The sequence below is a fragment of the Diabrotica virgifera genome, chromosome 4, assembly GCF_917563875.1.
Source record: "Diabrotica virgifera virgifera chromosome 4, PGI_DIABVI_V3a".
NCBI classification, from domain to species: Eukaryota; Metazoa; Arthropoda; class Insecta; order Coleoptera; family Chrysomelidae; genus Diabrotica; species Diabrotica virgifera.
This window is the reverse complement of record NC_065446.1, coordinates 119,730,443-119,754,556: the sequence shown is the minus strand read 5'-3', so window position 1 is coordinate 119,754,556 and position 24,114 is coordinate 119,730,443. Positions and strand designations below refer to the sequence as shown.

The 24,114-nt window shown below is 31.7% G+C and overlaps 1 protein-coding gene across 4 annotated transcripts in view; it reads right to left on the bottom strand.

Moving 5' to 3' along the window:
- The window catches only part of LOC114331364 (proton-coupled folate transporter), a 147,543-nt gene that overhangs the window by 100,264 nt on the left and 23,165 nt on the right, over positions 1-24,114 (bottom strand). The window contains exon 1 of one of the 4 annotated variants that reach the window (XM_050649589.1): positions 11,289-11,416. The exons of 1 other annotated variant lie outside the window; for it this stretch is intronic. In XM_050649589.1, the coding sequence (XP_050505546.1) occupies positions 11,289-11,306 (18 nt within the window). In that variant the 5' untranslated portion in view covers positions 11,307-11,416. Of the gene's footprint in view, positions 1-11,288; positions 11,417-24,114 lie in introns of those variants that run through there. 2 more of the 4 variants (XM_050649594.1, XM_050649591.1) reach the window with 2 other exon arrangements.

Below are 24,114 nucleotides of genomic sequence, written 5' to 3'. Positions count from 1 at the left end.
ATGCCAGAGGAAATGTTAAACGATTGCTGTTATACTGCGATTGTTGTCCAGGGCAAAACCGGAACCGCAATGTTATGGCAATGATTCATCAAACTTTGCAGGAATGTAGTAATCTTGAAACAATTCAGTTGAATTTCCTACTAACTGGGCACACTTATATGCCAGTGGATACGTCTCACGCCATCATTGAAAATAACCTTAAACATACAACTGTTTATGCACCTTCCCAATGGTTCACCATTTTCTCAACTGCTAGAAATAATCCATCGCCATTTAATGTTGAGCGAATATCTTATGATCAATTTAAAAAATAGGATAACATTGGAGACAAATATTTTAAAGGAAATCTTACTGGCAAAATAAGTAAAGTCCGGATTGCAACTTTTAAGAAAGACAAACACATTGTTTCTATAAAAACATCTATGAATTCTGTTGCCAAATTATTCAATGTTGAAGTCCAGCCTAAGACTAGGGTCCCACTTATGTCCTGCTATAAATCACTACTGCCCATTTCCAAAAGAAATATCACGATCTTCAGAAACTTTGTACTGATCAAGTCATTCCAGCTTGTTTTCATCATGAATATTTGAACATTCCACGGGATGCGAATATGAAAGGTGTGTTACCAGAATCAGACGTAGAAGATCCTGATTGCGATTTTTAATTTATTTTTGCTACAGTTTTGTTTTGATATTATGTTATTAATATTAGTATTACGACTATATTATAATTTGTGGTTGCTTTCATTTTGATGTTGTAACATATAAGAAGTCAAAGTGTTAAGGCTGATTAATAAAAAGTATACGGTCGGCTTGTGTTACATTTCCTAAATAAATTTATGGGTAAATGCATTAAAATGAAATTATTGTTTCTCCGTCATCTGTTTGGATTAGAAAAAGATTCAATGACATTATTAAATGCGTTTAGGCATAAATTGATTTAGGAAGCGTTACGCAAGCCCCCCTAAGTAGCATATTTTTTATAAGTTTAATTATTTGAGGTTCCAGTATTACAGTCTTGACCAAATACGATTTAAAGTTAATTTTTTAACTATTATTTGTTTTGTTTGTTTGCTATCATTTGTTATATGTTTGAGATTGAATTATAGAGTTCCTTACAAATTGTCTTACATAGGATATTACTCTAAGTACACTTGGTTAATTTTGCATTTAATGTGTTCTTTACCAATTATTTTTCCAATAGTTAGAGTTTTGGATCTTAGTACCATAGTTAAGTGTTAATGAAACAGTACACACGAACATAATATTATGTATGAATTTTTAAAGAAACTTTTTTAACTCTGATGAGTCTTGTGATGTTAAACTGTGCACTGTGCCTTATTTGGAGTAATAATAATTAATAATATGTTGAGATCTCCTTCTTGTTTAAGCAAATTCTTGATGTTACTTAAATATGTTATTTAACAATTATTTAGAAGATTTTTTTTATTCGTACCCAGTGTTTATTATAAAAACCAAATTTTGTTTAAGTTCTTAATTTTTAATTAAAAAAAAAACTGCAATACAATAAAAATATTGATTATAAACAAAAATCGTTTTATTTGTTAAACTCACTCCCTTCAAAAATGTCGGATAGAGTTGCAAATATTACTTTATAATAAGTAATTAGATTATTTTTCTTGAAGGACTTGACTAAAATTTAATTATTTAGTTTTTTTTTCCTATTTTTCAAAAATATTTTTTCGTTATTAATACATTTTTACCTATTTGCATATACAGTAGCTTAAGTATGTAACTGAGTATACTTGAAAGTTTTGTAGGCTCAGGCGCATAGATAGTTGTACCTGTTATTTTTTTGGGGTAATCTTTTACTAACCAACTCTAAATGGTAAACTTGAAGTGTTAAGTTTAAATATTACTTCTTAGATAAAAGCCCACAATATTATAATGCCTAAACTTTAACAAGTATTTATCTATGATGAAAAGTAAATATTTTATAAGAATTTTTCAATAAAAAAAATTTTTGATCAGCTCTCCTGCACATTTGTATAGATGTCGGTTAGGAAGGATTGCCTTTCATGCGTTGATATTATTTGACACACCTCGTATAAAATTAACAAACTTGTAAAACTGATGGTTTTATCTTAAGGTTTAGACCATGCACAGATTTTTATGAAGAATAAGTTTTTTTCCTGAAATTATTAATAAAAGAGTTATTACATGTCTAATAAATAAAAATGATGTTCGGAATCGGTAAATTAGGAAGATCTCAGAATTTCTTTTTTAACGTAGAAGGGTGTTATTGCATATTTGAATATGGTTTTTAATTACAAATAACTTTTTATAATAAAATTTTTTGATATCTTGAAATATAAAGGTAGTTTGCTCTTGAGCGAAATTAATATTTTTTGACATACCTCGTATACTGTTGACAAAATTTGATATATGATGCTTGCATCTTAGGTTTTAGACTATGCAGAGCACTTTATAAAAAATGACTTTTTTCCCAAAAATTGATATTAAAAAAGTTTCCCATATGGTTCCAAGTTACGCAGACACCCTGTATATTTTATTTAGACATTCCTTGAGGTAACTCTGTCGAGATCTATTTGGTTTTATGCTTATTTTTTGTTTAAAAATAATAAATATGTTGATTTTCACCCTTTTTGCAAAAAAATCGTTGTTTTGAGTTCTGAGTGATACCAAAAAGGCAAAAATCGATAAAAATAAAAACTCGACGGCGCTACCTACAAAAGCTCATGAGCTAATAAAATCTGTTTGAATTTTTTGTTTACCATGATCGAATGATGAGTTCTGATGTCCACCGCAAAATCATTATATTTTGAGGTGTCTTCAAAAATTTGCCACCGTTGGCTTATTTTTCAATATTTTTACTTGTAATTTTTTTTTGAATAATCTCTTAATTATACTGGATATGCCTACTTAATTTAAAAATTAAATTATTTAACCATACTTTCAAAAAAAAATATGCTTGAATTATTGATTTCAACCCCTACGCCTCCACCTTAAGGATAGCTATGACACGATTTTGATAGGCAACCCATGCTAGAAATATTTTTCTATATACGAAATTTAATAAAAAAATGTTTCATTCGGAAAGCAGATAGGTACAAATCGACCTATATTCGGATCTTAGGCTATCTGAAGAAAATTATTTGTCAGCGGGAAAGTCGAGTCATCTTTACTAAGTGTTGTTGGCGAACGTTTTTTCGTCTCTTTATATAGCGGAAATAAAGACGATTCTCTGGAAATCCTGGGATACAAACGATTTATTAAAACAGTGACAAAAAATGCATTTAATCTCTTCTCAGTTCCTCCATCGCAAGATGCAGCCCGTTTCCACAGACTCCGAGTGTATCACCAGATTCAGTCATGGCTCGGTAAACATTGTTATCCAGAAGATTGGAGCTGAAAAAAGCATGGCCAATTTTGAATACCAATCCAAACTTCCAAGCTTCCAGTGCCCCTCGAGCTTATTAAATTAATCTTGCAGATGCAAGATGCAATGAAAACTGGAAGTGCGTGTGGTTGCCGAAAAGCAGACCTCAAATGTTCAGCAGTGTGTCTCCATTATGGTGGTGAAATCTGCAGCAACATCGTAGACATATCAACATTCATTATTAAAGAAAATGAATTGGAAGATGAATTCCCGACAATGACGCCAACGCTAACTCTCATTATACCACAAAAATTCACCTTGGGTACTGATTCAGATCTTGACTCACAGCCTGGACCATCGAAAACAATGAAAGAATAATAACCATGATAGATCTTTTTCAACATATAATAATGAATAATATTATTTTGCCTAAAAATTTTCTGTAGATAAACTATTGGGGATACCACACAAAAAAACGCGCCTCCAAACTCAACCTCACAGGTGGGGGGAAAGGGTCTAATAATAGCATAGGAATGTTAAAATCATAAAAATTAAATATATAGATAGAAAAGTAGCCTAACGTTTTGTTTTTATTGTATATCCACTATAACAGAGCTTGTTATAGTGGAAATTGTTCGTTGACAATTGTTCCTCTACAAAAATTGCTATGACGTTATTTTATCGTGAAATGAACGGAAAAAACGTCATAACCTCCAAAAGGAAACTTGTTACAAAATTTTCTCTTATTTTTGTTTATACCTTTTTTGTTGGTGGCTTAAAAAGTAATAGATAATAATTTTATTATAAATAAAATTATTATTGCGATAAAAAGTAATAGATATAAAATTGCAGAAAATTTAATTTATGTGTAATTAAATTTTCTGTAGGGTTGCTAGTTTAAGAGATACAGCGTGAAAGCCCTTTGCACCCCTTTTCCCAAGATGGTGGCTGGGGGACAAGGGTGGCGACCCCAAAAACTTGAACTCAAGCTTCTACTGACCCCCCTACACATTAAAAAAATAAAATTGACTCCTCTAAGAAATACAACCCTAAACGTAACATTTCAATGGAGAAATATATTTTAATAAATTTTATTAAAATCATTATCTTTATGACCCACCAGAATATACCAAATATAGCTGACCATTTATACTGGTATTAGAACAAAGCGCCAGGGAAAGACAACGTGCAAGAAAATCCAAACGCAGATATATTATATTTGTTAATTAAAGTACATATTGAAAAATGATGAAATTAGATGGGAATTAGATAGGGGAAATAGATGGAGGTATACAGAGTGAGCTTTATCTATGGAAACACTCAATTATCTCGAAAACAGCTTGGACGATTTTTATAGATTTTGGTGGGTGTGAGTTGTCTAATGCAGCCGATATTAAATTTATAATTACATTGTTGTCAGGTCTTCCGTTTTTCTGCAAATCTAATGAACTTTCTTATTTCAAATGGCCTGTATATTTGTTGCGTTTTGAAGTCCTTAAGAAATACTATTTTTTTCATGTTATATTCCCTATAACTATATGCCATAATTTCAGAATTTTTCCTACATTTATTAAAAAAAAAATTTAAACAAATTATAAAAATCAACTTTTTCGGCCCGGATAGACATTACTTTACGTTATTTGGATCATTGGAAACAAAAAAGATTTTTTGTAATATTTCTGTAAAGTTAATCGTTTGGTAAAGTATAAACGTTTAAAACTGAAAAAAAGATCGAATAGTGAATGACGATATTCAAGGTTCAAAAACACAAGTAAAAAATATACTTTTTGAAATTACGAAGTACCTAAATTCAAGCTCAACCCTTCTTCTAGGTGGTTGCCATATGGTTTTTCGGTACGTTTTATTCTGCATCATTGCTTTTTCATTGTTAGTGAAGAGCATATGAGAGGACGGGCGATCGGGCTGGGCTGCATTACCAACTAAAAAACAATGTTTTAAAATGAAATAAGCTCAACTTACTTATCGGTAACTGATAAAATAAGGCTTGAACTTGAATTTGGGTACTTCGCAGTTTCAAAAATAATATTTTTTTATTTGTGTTTTTGAACCTTGAAAATCGTCATTACTCGATTTTTTTTAGTTTTAAATTGTTTATAACTCGGAAACGATTAATTTTAGAGAAAAATTACAAACGAGCTTTTATGTTCCCAATAATCCAAAGAACCTAAAATCATGTTTACCCAGACCAAAATTTTTTAAAATAAATGTAGCAATAACAAATTATCGCATTTAGGTATAGGGAGTATAACATAAAAATACTCAGTATTTCCTAAGGACTTCAAAACGCAAGAAATATATAGGATGTTCCATTTGAAATAAGAAAGTTCATTAGATTTACAGAAAAATGGAAAATTTGACAAAAATGTAATTACCACTATGGAAATTACCGGCCGCAATGGAAAACCCTCACCCACCAAAATCTATAAAAATCGTGTAAGCTCTTTCCGAGATAATTGAGGGTTTCCATTTCCATACATAAAACTCATTCTGTACAAAGTAGAATTAGCGTGAAATGGATGACGGGGAAGGAGTAGAATGATATGTAATGCGATAGAAACATTTCAATGAAACAGAAGGAAAAATTATATAAAAATTTTATAAGAGCAGTTATGATGTATGTAGGTTAACTGAATGTTGAAATTGCTGATTTACATGTTACTGGTAGGAATAGGAGAAGACCAAAGGAGACCTGGTGGAAAACGTTTAGTCAGGATATGTTGGTGAAAGGGATTGTTATTGGTATGACTCAAGATAGAAACTTATACAGACATTGTAATTAGGGAAACCGACTCTGTTCTGTAGAGTAATAAAGGCAAAGATAATGAGATTTAAGAATGATTAGGCCAATAAATGACCGTTTTGGAGTGCAATTTCCAGGGGCAACTCCGAATTGCATAAAAAATTTGGATTTAGGTTCTACTTACCCTCCACTTCAAAGTTGAATTTGTGCCGTTGGTTGCTTTTACTTGGGGGTGACATTTACCCCTTCTCGGGGGATGAAAAACGCGTGTTTAAAATAAGGCAGGAAATGGATAAATTGACTTATTTTAAGCACCTTTTGTTCTATAAAGTTTTTTACGTAAGTCAATACTTTTCGAGTTAGTCGCGATTTAAAATGTTGATTTTTTGACAAAAACACTATGTTTTCAGACCGTTTTTCCCAAATAACTCAAAAAGTAGATATTTTATCGAAATAAATATTTTGGCAAAAGTGTAGCCTATAAAAAAACGAAAAAAATGGTGTACCAGTAAAGTCTACAAATTGAGCAGAAGCAAAGTTGTAGCTCATGAAAAATACGTTCTTATTTGTCTAATTCCAAATCGAATAATTCAACGCGAAATCACCGAAGAAAGAAGCGTTTTTAGGGAAAACCTTATTAACGAAAAAAAGCCTATTATTTGATTTTTACAAAAGTTTACAGCATCAAAAATAAGCGAGTTACACTGAAAAAAAAGTTGGCACCTTTTTTTTGGTAAAAAAAAATCGTGAAAACCTCCCTCTATTTAGCACCCTAAATAAAATTAATCGTTTGGCTTTACCATCTATTTTAACTGTATGTGTATTGTTTATATGATCTGTAAGTTTGATTGGTTTGAAGTGCTTATTTTTGAAAACATTTGGTTTTATAGTAAAAAAAAAATTTCTAAAAATTTTTGAAAAATTTTTATTTTTCAAAATAACTTAAAAAGTAGTAGTGATAAGAAAAATCTTAAAGAGTAAAAAAATGTAGGTTTTGCTATTATAAATATGCTAGTTTCATTTTGTTTTTATGTAAGAAAAAAATTGGTTAAGATATTATGGCTGTTCAAAATTTTCATACACTCGTGATTAGTGACCCATTCAAGCTTTCTCAATGATAACCCTTTCAAAAATAAACACTTTAAACCGGTGAGACTGACAGATCATATAAAAAATAGATAGGTAAGTAAATTGTTTGTAAAGCAGTAGCGATTAATTTCATTTGGGGAGCTAAACACGGCGAGATTTTCATGATTTTTTACAAAAAAAAGAGGGCCAACTTTATTTTGAGCATAACTCGCTTATTTTTAATACTAAAACTTTTGTTAACAATTAAAACAAAGCTTTCTATAAACACTTTAAAAAAGTTTAAATGGGTTTTTCCCGAAAAGTGCTTAATTTTCGGTGATTTCACCTTGAAATATTCGATTTGGAATTAGACAAATAAGAACGTATTTTTCATGAGCTACAACTTTGTTTTTATTTGATTGATAGACTTTACTGATACACCATTTTTTGGGTTTTTTATAAGCTACACTTTTGCTGGGGATATTTTTTTCGATAAAATATTTACTTTTTCAGTTATTTGCGAAAAACCGTCTGAAAACGTAGTTTTTTTTGTCGAAAATCAGTCAAATGTTGCTTAAAATCAGTCAATTTATCCATTTACGGTCTTATCTTGAACGTATGTTTTTTTACCCCCGAGAAGGGGTGACTGTCACCCCCCAAGTAAAAGCAACCAACGGCACAATTTCAACTTTGAAATGGAGGGTAAGTAGAACCTAAATCCAAATTTTCATGCAATTCGGAGTTGCCCCTGAAAATTACACGGTATCGCCGAATTTCCCGTTCATTTACTGGGCTAGATGAAATATGTACCTGTAAATTTTAAATCTAAACTATCAGACGAAAAGAGGTAGAGGTCGGGTCCCAGAAGAGATTGGAAAACAGTGAAAGCTAGAACTGAAAATAACGAAGCACATGATAGATATCAATGAAGGAACTTTTGTAATTATGTACATAAATGGATAAATATAATTCGAGAAGAATGAAAGAAAATGACAGGTAGATATTTAGATAATCATTCAAATATCCTCTGGTTGTCTAAATATCTTGTAAGAGTATGCCAATTAAATTTGATTATCCAATTAATTGGACAAAAAATATAAATTGTACTAATTTGGCACAACCAGAGCCAAGATCTATAAGGATAATCAGTTAATTGATAGTACTGCATTACAATTCAAGAGGTTCTAAAAAAGCGAAAATCGAAAGAGAAATAATTGGCCAAATTCGACAAATAACAAATACGAGCTGGTAAATCTCATCTTCATGAGCAAAATGGGAGGTCGAAGAGGAGCGAGTCGCAGGGAACATTCACGGTCAGAAACATAAGAAACTGCTGCAGAATAAATAATCAGAAGAGATAGAGAGACCGTTATGTATTGGAGAGCTTAAATGCTCCATGACGTATGGCATTAAAATATGAAATATTAGACTGTACCATTAACAAACAAGCATATTGACTGAGATATCAGATATCAGATTGTATTGTAAAATATAAATGTATGAGTATCATTTAACCAAATAATTTATTTGCACAGTCCGAATAAATACACTCACCGGCACAAAATTCCGCGACCAAAATTTTTGATTAAGTTTGACAATTTATAACTTTATTAAGATTCTTACATCAGTTTGTAGGTACATGTATTGATGTCGGTTGCTTATTATTCAGGTAACAAAAAATTTTTGCTTAGATGGTATTATACGGAGATGAATAGAAGCGTTGTATTTTCTCCTAACTCTAAAAAAATCTGTGGAAAATGGAACAGCTGATTTTGTTTCATGGTCCTGTCATATTATCTTGGAGGCATCACTAAAATTTTGTTTTTTGAATTACCAGAATATCTCTTTTCTTGTAAGAGCTGTACCATTTTTTGTAAATAAAAACACTGATTTACTCATAAAACAGACGTTGGATTGATAAGATTAGAATGACCCGCATGCATCCCAGATCTCAATCCTATTGAGCATTTGTGGAATGAACAAAAGCTATTCGCCGTCATCCTAGGCATCCAGAAAATTTGGTACAGTTATGGCCCTGATAGAGGAATATCGGGCTATTCCCCAGGCCAGGATAACACATCTTTATTCGGTGTCAAACATATTGCGAGCACAGTCGTTGCTGCAAGAGGTGGACATACCCACTATTGAATTGTTTTGTTTTGTTGTTAATTTTGTTTTGTGAGTTTTTGTTAATTTTCAAAGCAATGTTTTTATTTACAGCTCCTACAATAAAAGAGATATTCGGATAATTCAAAAAACAAAACCTTAGTAATACCTTCAGGATAATACAAAAGGAGTATGAAACAAAATCAGCTCTTCAATTTTTTCACAGAATTTTTTAAAATTAGGAGAAAATTCACCACCCTATAATGCCATCTAAGCAAAAAATTGTTGTTACCGGAATAATAACAAACGACATCAATACATGTACCTACAAATAGGTCTGGATCCCGCGTATGAAAAAAAAGTTGATTAATAGCAAGCTGAAAATTTGTTTTTGCACGATTGATCATTTTTGACTGTTTACCGTGACAGATTTTACGTCAGTAGGTGACATTTACTAGCAACTCGACGGTAAGTAATCCAACTCGACGGTAAGTACTCCAACTCGACGGTAAAGTAATTCACTTACCGTCGAGTTAAAAAATCTCTTAATTTTAATTTATTTTTTGAAAGAATAAAGAAAACTAACGAATTATTTATTAATATTGAAACTTATGGTACAATTTGTTAAATTATTTAATGAAATCCCACTTGTTTTGGCTGTGGTTTCACTTCTAACAGAAACTCCTGCAGAATCGCATACATTAGTAGTATCCAACATTTTTTCTCTTCAAATACGCGATCAAAGTTGAAAAGTTGAAAATATCAATGCCATCATAAAGAAAAACGGTGGATTTAATCATTGAATATTCTGCCCAGAGGCTTCCAGGAGCTTTCAACTTCATATGTCTTTGAACGAAATATGCCAATAGAGTCTTTTCTTCGATTCTTAAATTCTTGCCTTCGCACCATTTTTTAAAACTTTGGTAGGTATTTTGATAACGGATTTTGGATTTTTCGGGAATAATTGCGGAACACCCTTCTTCCCAAGCCCGTTCAATTTCTTCAAATTCACTTTCGCTCATATTTTAATTTATAATAATCAAAATTGTACTTAAAATTATTGACAACTAAATAAAAACTCAATTCTCCATTGTTGTTATGCACCCTAGTTACTACCTAACAACCAAAGTATCTATCTTGATAAAATGAATGAAACTAGTCAATATGACGAAAATGTTTAATTTTATAATTTATAATGGTATCAATCGTGCAAAAAAACGTTATAAGCATGCCGAACGTTAAGGGTAACCGATCTCAGACAATAAACCGATCTCAAACAATTGTCTTCGATCGGTATAAAACCCTTACCGTTCTCCATACTTAATATACTATAATAGCTTAAGGGTGTCTAGTCGGAAAAACTTTGATATATGGGAACACTGGAACAGGGGCAGTTTTAATTGTGGAACAGGTTAAAAATTTGGAACGGTCACACCACGAAAACGGCACATTTATTTTGTCCGACAGAACAGACTTAAACTCTTCGAACAGAGATTAAACTCTCATGCAAAAATCAGACTGCTATTTATCACCAAATGGGCGTTTTAATAAGTGGAACATGTAGAATATGTCAAATGACAGGAATTATGACAGGTGATAAATAGCAGTCTGATTTTTGCATGAGAGTTTAATGAAATGGCTACAAATCAATTGGAAGTTATGTCCAACAAAATACATGGAACGTTTTCGTAGAATGACGTTCCAAATTTTTAACCTGTTCCACAATTAAAACTGCCCCTCTTCCAGTGTTCCCGTATACCAAAGTTTGTCAGACTAGACACCCTTAAGCTATTAACAAATTTTCAGCTTACTATTAATCAACTTTTTTTTCATACGCGGGATCCAGACCTAAAACTGGTGCGAAAATTTTGAAAATCGGAGTACAAATAATAAAGTTATAGATTGTCAAACTCAATCAAACATTTTTGGTGGCGGAATTTTGTGCCGGTGAGTGTATAAGCTTATTAATATGCAATAGAAAATTACTACGTACTTGCTTTGCCCACGTCATTTTGATATTTGTAGCACATATTATATTAATGTTTATTTATTTATTGATCTCACCACTATAAACAACTGTGTCTTATAGAGCTTAATGTTTATTAAATACTTATTGTTTACAAAAAAATGTTTACTTTCAAGCTTTTTGTTATATTTGTTAGTATTTATCTATAATAGATATTAAATAGGTACATAGCTTAAAATTATTTTGTGAATACCAATATATTTTGGAGTTTAGATAAAAAATATCCTTTAGTAAATGTCAAATTATGCTTAAAAGTATGTGTTGATGTAGAGTAAAATATACCTAGATAAGAAAGCTACAAAAAAAAAGAATCTGAGAGAAAAATCTGTGATAGACTAGGATTTTAGAATAAAAGAAATTAAATTTTTTTATCAGAAATAGTATATTGTACAACAAGTGAGAAAAAAGGCATATTTCTCACGAGCGCCGAAGTTTGTTGGCACGAGCCGAGGCACGAGGCGAGGGCCGCAAATCAAGCGAGGGAGAAATATGTCATTTCTCATGTGTTGTACACTGTACTTTTTCTATTGATGCGGTTTTGTCAAGAGTTCAAATTTTAAAATTAAATAATTTAGGTGCTTTTAGCTATATATATTATATGCAAAAATTGAAATACAATAGGTACATATACATGTAGGTCGTAGGTATTTAATATTCTTAAGATTTATATACTTACGTTATTTATTTGAACTTATAATTATAGACCAGGGCGCATCTGTAAAAGTATTAGTACATTTGGACGTTGAGAGGTGACTCAAATTTTTTTGCATAAATTGCTTGAAAATAAATCAGATAATAATATTTGAGTTATCCTCCCTCTTACAAAGGTCCGGAACATTGTTTAAATAATCAAAATGTCAAAAAATTAAGGAATAATTCGATTTTTTTCTTCGTTTTTTGATTATAACTTTAAAAGTATTTATTTACGAGAAAAGTTATACTAACATAACAGCTGCGTAATTAAATTTCCTTTAATATTGAATTGGTTAAAAAATTAAAAAATAGTCAGACTTGTTGCAAAATAGCAATAATTGCGAAAAAACCATACAAAAACAAGTATTCGCATTTTACGTTTTTCAGCCATTTATGCTACACTTAGGACCTTCATATTTCACCAAAAAAAACTTTATGATACAGTAAAACAATACTGATAATTTCATTAAAATCGGTTCAATAGATTTTGCAAAATAAATTTTGCAATCCAGCTTTCGCAAAAAATATTCATTTTTTCAAAATGTTACAGGACTGAAAATAAAGCAGATAGGAAGCATTTTTTTTTTGCTTATAGAAGTGTACTGTACCTTTAATTTGCAATTTTGCAAAATTAAAATCGATTAACACCACGGCGTCAGGAATTTTTTTAAATAAACATTAATTATTGGGGCTACGCGCAGGACAGCGGATAGTTTGCTCTGATTGGGCATTCAAATGACCTTTGATAATGATTGATACATTTTAATTTTTATTACATTTCGATATAAATAAATAAATTTGTTTATTACAAAATAAAAACACATACTCTATCCTTTGAAATAACACTTTTATTAGCAAAAACTTTCTTTGTTCATATATTTTAACTTAGAGAATAAAAGTTTATTATTTTTAAACATAAGCAATTGTGTAAACAATATTTCACAAACAATAATAAAATTAGTTTGATTTTTGTGGAACTAAAATATTAAAATACAACAAAATATAGAGTAGGAAAATAATATATTAGATAAAGATTGGAAGAAATTTTGGTGGAAATCAACTTGTGTGAATCGAACACCGCTTTCCTGCGCGTAGCACCAAAAATTAATGTTTTTTTTTTTTTAATTTCCTGATGCCGTGGTAATTAATCGATGTTAATTTTTCAAATTGCAGATAAAAGGTACAGTACACTTCTATAAGCAAAAAAAATTTCAACCTGCTACCTGCTTTATTTTCAGTCCTGTAACATTTTAAAAAAATTAATTTTTTTGCGAAAGCTGTATTTCAAAATTTATTTTGCATAATCTATTGCACCGATCTTAATAAAATTTATAGTATTGTTTTACTGTGTCATAAAGTTTTTCTGGGAGAAATATGAAGGTCCTAAGTGTAGCATAAATGGTTGAAAAACGTAAAATGCAAATACTTGTTTTGGTATGTTTTTTTCGCAAGTATTGCTATTTTGCAACTAGGGTGACTATTGTTTAAATTTTTAATCAATTCAATGTTGTAGAAAATTTAATTTTGCAACTTTTATGTCAGTACAACTTTTCTTGGAAGTGAATACTTTTAAAGTTATAATCAAAAAACCAAGAAAAAAATCGAATTTTTCCTTCATTTTTTGACATTTTGATTATTTAAACAATGTTCCGGATCTTTTTGAGAGGGAGGATAACTCAAATATTAATATTTGATCTATTTTCCAGCAATTTCTGCAAAAAAATTTGAGTCACCTCTCAACGTCCATCTCAAAACAGATGCGCCCTGGACTATTAACAGTTATTTTTGAGCAGCTTTGAAAGGTAATTCCGGGTAAGATTTGCTTCTACAAATTTTTTTGACAACATTAATTATTGTGTTTGTATTGTGTATGTTGCAATGGAAACGACGACCATATGTATGTAAACCGTAGGAGAACCCGTGAGAACAAATATTTCTCACTTCAATGGCCGACTTTTCTCACTGCCTGAGAAATTGTTCGTTTTGAATGTATGTAAGTAGTGAGAGAAGTTGCACATTGTATAGCATCCATAGAAAAACCTAATTCATTCACTCATTCAGATTGAAGGCAAGTGCGTACTTAAATCAAATAAGCAGAAATGATTAAGTTTACTAATACATATGTTTGTTGCATTATTTGATTGTAATGAAAATTTCATTTTAACATTTGGTTGTTTGACGTTTCATCTGTTTTGACAACGATTTTCTAAGTGGAAATCGAAACGTCAAACAGCAATTCTAAAATTAATTTTTATTACAATCAATTGTGGGTTAATCCAATATACAGGGTGAGTGGGGAGGAACGCGCCAAACTTTAAGACTGTATAATATACTTAAAAATAATAAGAAATAACCCATATGTTGTTATTCGATTTTTATTTGTTTCGGAGATACGGGGTGTTAACATTTTTATTACAAACTCACGATTTATTTATTGCTCTAAAACCGGTTGAGGTTTGCAAATAAAATTTGGTGGGTTTTAAGACATAGCTATTGCGCATGTTTTGACACACAATTAAGAATTTTATATTCATCATTGGCGAGCGTACGGGTAATAGTCTGAAATTTTTTAAAGATAAAAATGGTACGCCACTGAAATATTTCAACTTAAAACTCTTTCTTGAATTCCTCGTTCAATTTGTGACAAAAAAATCTATCTTCCCTATTTTTCATGCAACGCTTAGTTTTCATGCAAAAAATAAAAGATCTTAACGCTTTAGTTTTCGACGAAGTTTCTATGTAATATGTATTATGAATGTGTAGAATTGTAGAAACTTATTTAGAATATTTTGTAAGCGTTAAGATATTTTATTTTTTGCATGAAAACGAAGCGTCGTATGAACAAACATGAAGATAGATGATTTGTCAGAAATTGAACAGGGAATTCAAAAATAATTTTAATTTGAAATATTTCAGTGGCGTACTATTTTTTTTTCTTTAAAAAATTCAGACCCTTATCCGTACAGGCGCCAATGGTGAATAAATAATTCTTAATTGTATGTCAAAATATGTGCAATAACTATATCTTAAAACCCACCAAATTTTATTTGCACACCCCAACCGGTTTTAGAGAAATAGTTAAATCGTCAGTTTGTAAGAAAAATTTTAACAGCCCATATCTCGGAAACAAATAAAAATCTAATAACAACATATATGAGTTATTTTTGTATATCTCTCACTCACCCTGTATAAGCATAATATTTAACTTAAACATACCACAAGAAAACAGTTTCAGAACCTTTTTAGAAATGATTAAGATAAGAAAAACGTAAACGTTATTGAATTTAGCAATAGAGAGGAAATACCCAGAGTAATATTAATACTCAAACAAATAAAAACACCTTCTCTGCAGATAAAGGGAATCCGGAATATTATTAGATATGGTGCTCTACCATTTTCGTCCACAGCTTTTCCCTTTTTAAGTCTCCTGCCACACAATCCTTCCATCTTCTTCTTAGTTTTCCTCTACCGCTCTTTTCATCAACTGTTAACAGCTGTATGCTTCATCCCACATAGTTTTTATTTCTTCGTCTAATATGACCAAATTATTCCAGTCTACTGGAAGAATACATACAAGAACGCAACTATGTCGGTGAAACTACATAAAAACACAGACCATATCCCAATCGGCGGAGGAGTCCGACAGGGCGATACCTTATCGCCTAAACTGTTTACCGCAGTACTAGAATATGCTTGTAAAAAACTTAATTGGGAGAGCGAGGCCTGAATATTGACGGTAGAAGATTAACAAATTTGAAATTCGCAGACGACATAGTTTAATTATCTGACAACCTCAAGGATATATGTACAATGCTACATGAACTTCAGTTAGTGTGTGCCAGTGTAGGTCTTAAAATAAACATCTCCAAAACCAAATTTATGGCAAACCTAGTACATAGCGGAAATATCAATATTGGAGACAACGAAGTAAAACTAGTGGAAAAATACATATACCTTGGACACGAGATAAAGATCACAAGAGACAACCAAACATGCGAACTACGAAGAAGAAGAAAGCTAGCATGGGCAGCCTATGGAAAACTCAAAGACATCTTTAAAAGCGATATACCAATTTCTTTAAAACGTAAAACATTTGACCAATGTGTGTTGCCTGCGATGCCTTATGGTGCCGAAACTTTGACATTGACAACTTCTAAAATGCTGCAAATAGCTCAGAGGAAAATGGAAAGGTCAATGCTGAGTACATATATCGCTTCGTGACCGAGTTACAAATGAAGACTAAGACGAAGAACAGGAGTTACCGATGTAATTTCCCGAACTGCCACCCTGAAATGGAACTGGGCCGGACACGTCGCCCGAATCAGTGATGGGAGGTGGACGAAGAGATTACTTGAGTGGAGGTCGAGATTAGACGAAAAAAGCAGAGGAAGACCACCTACTCGTTGGACCGACGATCTCAAGAAAATGTCAAGAAATTGGATGCAAAGTGCACAAAATAGAGCAAAATGGACAAAAATGAGGGAGACCTATGTCCAGCAGTGGACGCAAGGGGCTGAATGATGATGGTGATGATTCCAGTCTCTGTTTTCGAATATTTTTTGAGACTGTAGTCACCTCGGCTCTTTCCGTAATTAACCCTCGTAAGGCGGTGCTTAGATTCTTACGTAAACAACGGTGCGGGGTGCATTTGCACCCCATGTGCATATCCATTTTCTTTATATGTGAACGTCGGGGAAATTGATTTGAACGATAAATTAGGACTTGTTTATTATACTGTGAAACATAATTTTACAAACAAAGTACTCATTTCTTTAAAAAAATTACTATCGTTGCAAGACAAACTCATGAAATTTTTCACAAAGTGCGCAACACAAAGTTTTTACACACAGTACAGTTATGCCGGGACTTTCGGTATATTTTTTCTCTGGCATAAGTAACACCGACTTTGTCCCGTAGCTCTGTGCTACGGGACATCATTTGCTAATAAATTGCTTTACTAAATTTTCATCATTTGCACATTACAGTAATTTTTCCAAAAAAGCACGTAAACACAAAGAGTGTTAAATACTGCAATAGGTGGAATGCGTTTAGAATTGAATTTAATGGGAATAAAAAAATGGACGAAAATTAAAAAAAAATAATAAAAAAGATAGGTGAGAAAAACGAGGTCTGGGGTGCAGCTGCACCCCGCACCACCTTACGAGGGTTAAGACGTTCCTAATCCTGTCACCGCAACAGTTTCATTTCAGCCACATCCATCTTATTTTCCTGAATCTTCTTTATGGGCCACACTTCACCACTGTACACCAACGCAGGCCTCACTGCACTCTGGTGTATCTTTTCTTTCGGCCCTTCCCCGATTTTTCGATCATGTAGGGTCCAAGGTATTTAATCTTCTACTCGTCCAAGTTTTTGTCCAATCAATTATATTTTCCCAAAGATTCCTGTTCCTCCCACAGTGACGCACTGATAGAACAGCTGGCCCTGGTTCCAGTTGGGATGCGGCCCCCCCTGCCCAATAAAACAACAGATTGTATATCAAAAGTTTCTAATAAACATTGAATATAAATCATCATATATCGTAAAATGTATCATACATTTTTTATAAAAACTCAAGCTAATTTATAGTTCATTTTACTCACGGTTTTTGCTCCAAATTTTAAAGAACCGTTTGGATTGACAGGAAAGGCTGTAGCGGGATAAGATGGTCAAAAATGTCCCCGCACCGATCAGCGCCGCTACTTATGTTTTGGATAAAGGATATAAAATTATGCACTCACCCAAATTTTTAGCTTCCCAGAGGTCCTAGAACCTCTTAAATCGAGAAAAGAAGAATTTTTTGGTTTTTTTGTGAGCGCAATTCTAATTTAAAAATCTGAAAAAATTCAAGGGGATGTATATTTTGAATACAAAACAGCCTGATTTTTTTCAGATTTTTGTAATAAAAAATGAGCCCAGGAAAATTTTTTGAAAGTTTCAAAAAATTTTTGGTTTATGTAAATATCATTTGGCCAACTTTTAAATACATAGTATTTTTTTGTGTATTTTTTGTCTTTCTTTTGAATGGCAGAGGCATAATTTTTAATATCTGAGCGGAAAGAACGAAAAAATTGAAAAAACCGTTTTTGGCTGTCTCGAGATGCATCTCGGGACAGCCAATTTTAGGATTTAGGATCCTGACTACCTAAAAGTGTGAATTTTGTCATAAAATTTGGTATGTGGGCTTATAATAATATTTGGAACAGCTTTTCCAAATAACTTTTTTCGATATCTCTAACGCGAAGCAAATCGAATCGCATATCGAAAATTCACCCTGTTTATGGATTCGCAGTAGACCGCGTCTAAAATTTAAATTTCAGTTGACTATTTTAAAAATTGTGAACCATCAACCTGTATGACTGTGCCAAATTTCAAATCTGTATATATTTTGATAGCCAAAATATAGGGGTGTCTTCGTCTTAAATGCGACACGCTGTATATTATCATTTTGATAATTTATTGCAACTAATATAGTCGCATTTTTTATACCTAGATTCAAAATATACATTCAAAATACATACTGACTAATTCACTAATTTTATCAAAAAAAGTTCAAATTGATTGCATTGAAGTATTGAACCAATTAATATGTAATAATACATATTATAATATACAGAGTTAGGTTTATGTACGGAAACCCTCAATTATCTCGGAAACGGTTAGCACGATTTTTATAAATTTTGGTGGGTAGGGGTTTTCTAATGCGGCAAATATTATAATTATACATTGTTGTCAGATCTTCCGTTTTTCTAATAATCTAATTAAATTTTTACTTCAATTGGAATACCCTGTATATTTTTGAAGTAATCCCTTTTGAAGTACCCTGAATCGAATATTTTTGAAGTCCTTAAGAAATACTAATTATTTTTCACGTTATATTATATAAAAGACCTTTTTTCTTCCCAATGATCCAAATAATGAAAATAATGTCTACACGGGCCAAAAAAAATTGATTTTTATAATTTGTTTAATTTTTTTTTTAAATACATGTAGCAATAACTCCGAAACTATGGCATATAGGTATAGTAAATATAACATGAAAAATAATCAGTATTTCTTAAGGACTTCAAAACGCAAAAGACATGCAGGGTGTTCCATTTGAAATAAGAAAGTTCATTAGATTTCCAGAAAAACGGAAAATCTGACAACAATGTAATTATCACTATAATATCGGTTGCATTAGAAAACTCCTACCCACCAAAACCTATAAAAATCGCGCAAGAAGTTTCCGAGATAATTGAGGGTTTCTATACATAAAACTCACTCTGTATATTATAATTATTATAATAATATTATATTAATACGCATTAATTGGTTCAATACTTCAATGCAATCAATTTGAACTTTTTATGATAAAATTAGTGGATTAGTCAGTATTTTGAATGTATATTTTGAATCTAGGTATAAAAAATATGACTATATTAGTTGCAATAAATTATCAAATTGATAATATACAGTGTGTTGCATTTAAAATGAAGACACCCCTATATTTCGGCTATCAAAATATATACAGATTTGAAATTTGGCACAGTCATACAGGTTGATGGTTCACAATTTTTAAAATAGTCAACTGAAATATAAATTTTAAACGCGGTCTACTGCGAATCCATAAACAGGGTGAATTTTCGATATGCGATTCGATTTGCTTCGCGTTAGAGATATCGAAAAAAGTTATTTGGAAAAGCTGTTCCAAATATTATTATAAGCCCACATACCAAATTTTATGACAAAATTCACACCTTTAGTGTTTTTTTCAGTTGTAGTCAGGATCCTAAATCCTAAAATTGGCTGTCCCGAGATGCATCTCGAGACAGCCAAAAACGGTTTTTTCAATTTTTTCGTTCTTTCCGCTCAGATATTAAAAATTCTGCCTCTGCCATTAAAAAAAAACGACAAAAAATACACAAAAAAAAATACTATTTAAAAGTTGGCCAAATCATATTTACATAACATAAAATTTTTTTGAAAATTTCAAAATTTTTTCCTGGGCTCATTTTTTATTACAAAAATCTGAAAAAAATAAATCTGTTTTGTATTCAAAATATACATCCTCTTGAATTTTTTCAGATTTTTTAAATTAAAATTGAGCTCACAAAATAATAAAACCTAAAACTTCTTCTTTTCTCGATTTAAGAGGTTCTAGGACCTCTGGGAAGCTAAACATTTGCATGGGGGCATAATTTTGTATCCTTTATCGAAAACATAAGTAGCGGGGCTGATCGGAGAGGGAGCATTTTTGACCATCTTATCCCGCTATAGCCTTTGGCATAAACCTAACATGTCAAAGAAAAAAAGTGATGTTGTGCCGATGTGTGATTTTGTCCGGAGGGTGAGTGTCACCCCTTCTGGGTGGTAAAAAAACACACGTTCAAGATAAGTCCGAAATTGGATAAACTAACTAATTATAAGCAACTTTAGTTCCATATATGTATTGTTTTCAATAAGTCAATACTTTTTGAATTATTTGCGAGTGAACATGTTCATTTTCAACAAAAAACTACGTTTCTAGACGGTTTTTCGGAAGGAAATAACTCAAAAAGTCCTCTGTTGACTCAGTAGAGGAGCCGAGTCATAGTTAATTAAATGTAGGTTCTTATTCGTCAAATTCAAAATCGAATATTTTAACTTATCACACCTTTTTTAAAGTGTTTTTAAAAAAGCTGAATTTTTGTTTTTTTAGTTTCTAGCATCAAAAGAAAACGAGGTACGCTCAAAACAAAATTGGTCCCTTCTCTTGGTAAAAAAGTATCTTAAAAATCACCACCTAATTAGCATCTCCAATTAAACTAATCGTTACCGCTTCACAGGTTACTTGATTTTTGTTACTAACAAAAACTTACAATCGCAATTTTCACGATTTTTGTTGCTAACAAAAAAAAAGAGATCAACATTATTTTGATCGTAACTTATTTACTTTTCATGTAAGAACCTTTTTTAAAAAAGAAAAATAAAACTTTTTTAAATAATTTTAAAAAAGTGGAAATCAGACTTCCCGCGAAATTGCTTGATTTTTTGGATATTTCTCGTTGAAATATTCGATTTGAAATTTGACGAGTACCTAAGAACTTACTTTTAATTAGCTACACCTCTGTTTCTACGGGTCTACACACTTTATATATACAGTAAACCTCCGTTTACCGAAACCTTTTTAATCGAAACATCGTTTAACCGAAATGGATGACAGTTCAATAATTTCATCAATAAAAAGTAAATTTAAAAACTGCAATAAAATTAAGGAAAATGAACATGTTTAGAGTGTTTTTTTAAAGAAATCTTCTATTTTTTTTGTATTTTTTTTGACAACGATGTTTTATAGCTCTATCTCTCCAATACCTTGTAATTTGATACAAGAGGAATACAAAAAGCAATGTTATTTTAACGTAAATTCTTGTTAACCGAAACGGCCTCCTGAATTATTTCGGTTAACAGAGGTTTTACTGTACTCCATTTTTTTCACTTTTTTATAAGTTATATTTTTGATAATAGTATTTTTGTAATAAAATACTTACTTTTTGACTTAATTGCGAAAAAGCTCCTGAAAATGTAATTTTTTTGTAAAAAAATAAACATTTTCACTTGCAAAAACTCGAAAAGTATTGACTTATTGAAAAAACAGTATAGAAAAAAAGTTGCTTAAAATTAGTTAAGTACTTCATCCAATTCAGGACTTATTTTGAACGTATATTTTTTCACCCTGAGAAGGGACGAAAGTCACCCCCTGGGCAAAATCACACATCGGCACAATATCACTTTTTTCTTTGACATATTAGCTATGTGTATTAGGGTGGTGCGAAAAAAGTCAAGTTGATAATCCAGTATCGCTATAGTGCGGAGAAGTTGCGATTAGTAATTACAAGAAAAACAAAACAAAAATTATTCAAATCGGAATTTATCTTCCGATCCCGCAACGGGCCTAAAGATTATGAAAAAATGAAATTTTACCTTTTTTTCGGAAATTTTTATTTATTCTCCATGTATATTTTATTTATCGCTATAGTAAAATTTATTGACAGTTTGCATGGTTGAGTAATAAAAACACCAGTTTTACGCACTTAACGAATATCTTCCGATCCCGCAAGGTCAATCAAAATTTATGAAAAGTTGAAATTCTTGATGATTTTGATAAATTAAAAAACATTTAGTTATCTCATTTTTCTGTTACATTGTGAATCTCTTTGCTTGTTTTTATATTGTATAATAATATTTAAACGACCCAGAACTCACAACAAGAAGGTGGTTGCACTTTTTACTCCACCCACACCCTTCCCTCCATACAACCAATGAGTGTGTGGTTTTTACATTATTTACATAGTACATTTCTTTTTCATTTGTTTGTATCCAGCTTTTAAACGTCAACTTTGAATTTTGATTTGGTGGTAAAATCTGGCAGCATGGACCTTGATGTAAGTGTTGCCTTGATGAATCCATCTCTTGATTGGGTCTCACATACATTAGACGATACTTCCGTGACCAACTCTACGTACCGCTAGACAGCTTGCGTATGACGGATGGTTTTGTACATTCCAGTCTGGCGTGTTGCCTGAAATAATGTAGGAACCTATATCTTCATTTGAAACGCTTTGAAGAACTGGTGAAGAAGATAGTTTTGCAACATTCCAATCTAATATTTCAGTGTAGTCCTGTGCTTCAAAATTTAAAGTAGGAGGGATGAAATTTCTAATACGTTTTCCCTTGGCTTTAGCCTATCCGGCTTTTAACACTCTCCTTAGCCCCAGCTCTCTAATGTGTTTCCTTTCTCCCTACTACTTGTAATTTTGAAGCACGGGACTAAGCTGAAATAATAGACTGGAATATAATGTTGCAAAACTATTGCAGACTGTTGCAAAACTATCTTCTCCACCACTTCTTCGAAGTGTCATATGAAGATATAAGTTCTTGCATTACATCGGGCGACATACCAGACTAGAATGTACAAAACTATTTCTGACATACGCAAGCTGATGAGAGGTGCCTAAAGTTGGTCACGGAAGCATCGTCTAATGCAGGGGAGGCCAACCCGTCGATCGCGACCCTTAGGTCAGTCGATCGATGGCAAGAAAAAATTATCTACCTACCTATCTATTCCCGTCCTAAATATTACAAAAATTCCCTAACCAGAGAATTAGAAAGGCAGACAGTAGATCTCGAGTCCGATTAAGTTGGTCACCCCTGGTCTAATGTATGTGGGCCCCAATCAAGAGATGAATTCATAAGGGCAACACTTAAATCAAGCCATGCTGCCAGATTCTACCATCAAATCACAATACAAAGTTGACGTTTAAAAGCTGGATACAAGCATGAAAAAGAAATTTACTACGTAAATAATGTAAAAATCACACTCATTGGTTGGTTGGCGAGAAGGGTGTGTGTGGAGCTTGAAGTGCAACCACCTCCTCGTTGTGAGTTCTGGGTTGTTTAAGTATTGTCATATAATATATAAACAAGCGAAAAACTTTACAATGTAGGAGAAAAATGAGATAACTAAATGTTTTTTAATTTATCAAAATCATCGAAAATTTCAAATATTTATAGATTTTGATTGACCTTGCGGGATCGGAAGATGTTCGTTAGATGCGTAAAACTGTTGTTTTTATTACTTAACCATGCAAACTGTAAATAAATTTTACTATAGCGATAAATAAAACGTACATGGAGGATAAATAAAAATTTCCGAAGAAAAGGTAAAATTTCATTTTTTTTCATAATCTTTAGGCCCGTTGCGGGATCGGAAGGTAAAGTCTGATTTGAATAAATTTTGTTTTGTTTTTCTTGTAATTACCAATCGCAACTTTTTCGCACTATAGCGATACGGGATTATCAACTTGACTTTTTTCGCACCACCCTAATATGTACGCCAAATTTCATGTCTATCCAAGCCATTCTTTATTTTTTTTTGAAGGTTTTGCAATATTTTACCGTGAGTGAATGGACTATTAAAGCAGTAAATTGATATTAATCTTATCGTTTTTCATACTGACATGACTGATCACTTTACGCCAGCCGTTTTTATAAATAATAAATCTCAATAATGTTCTATAATTATCTAAACCTCCAGTCGTAATAAATTAAAAACCAACATCGCAAAACTACTACAGCTTTT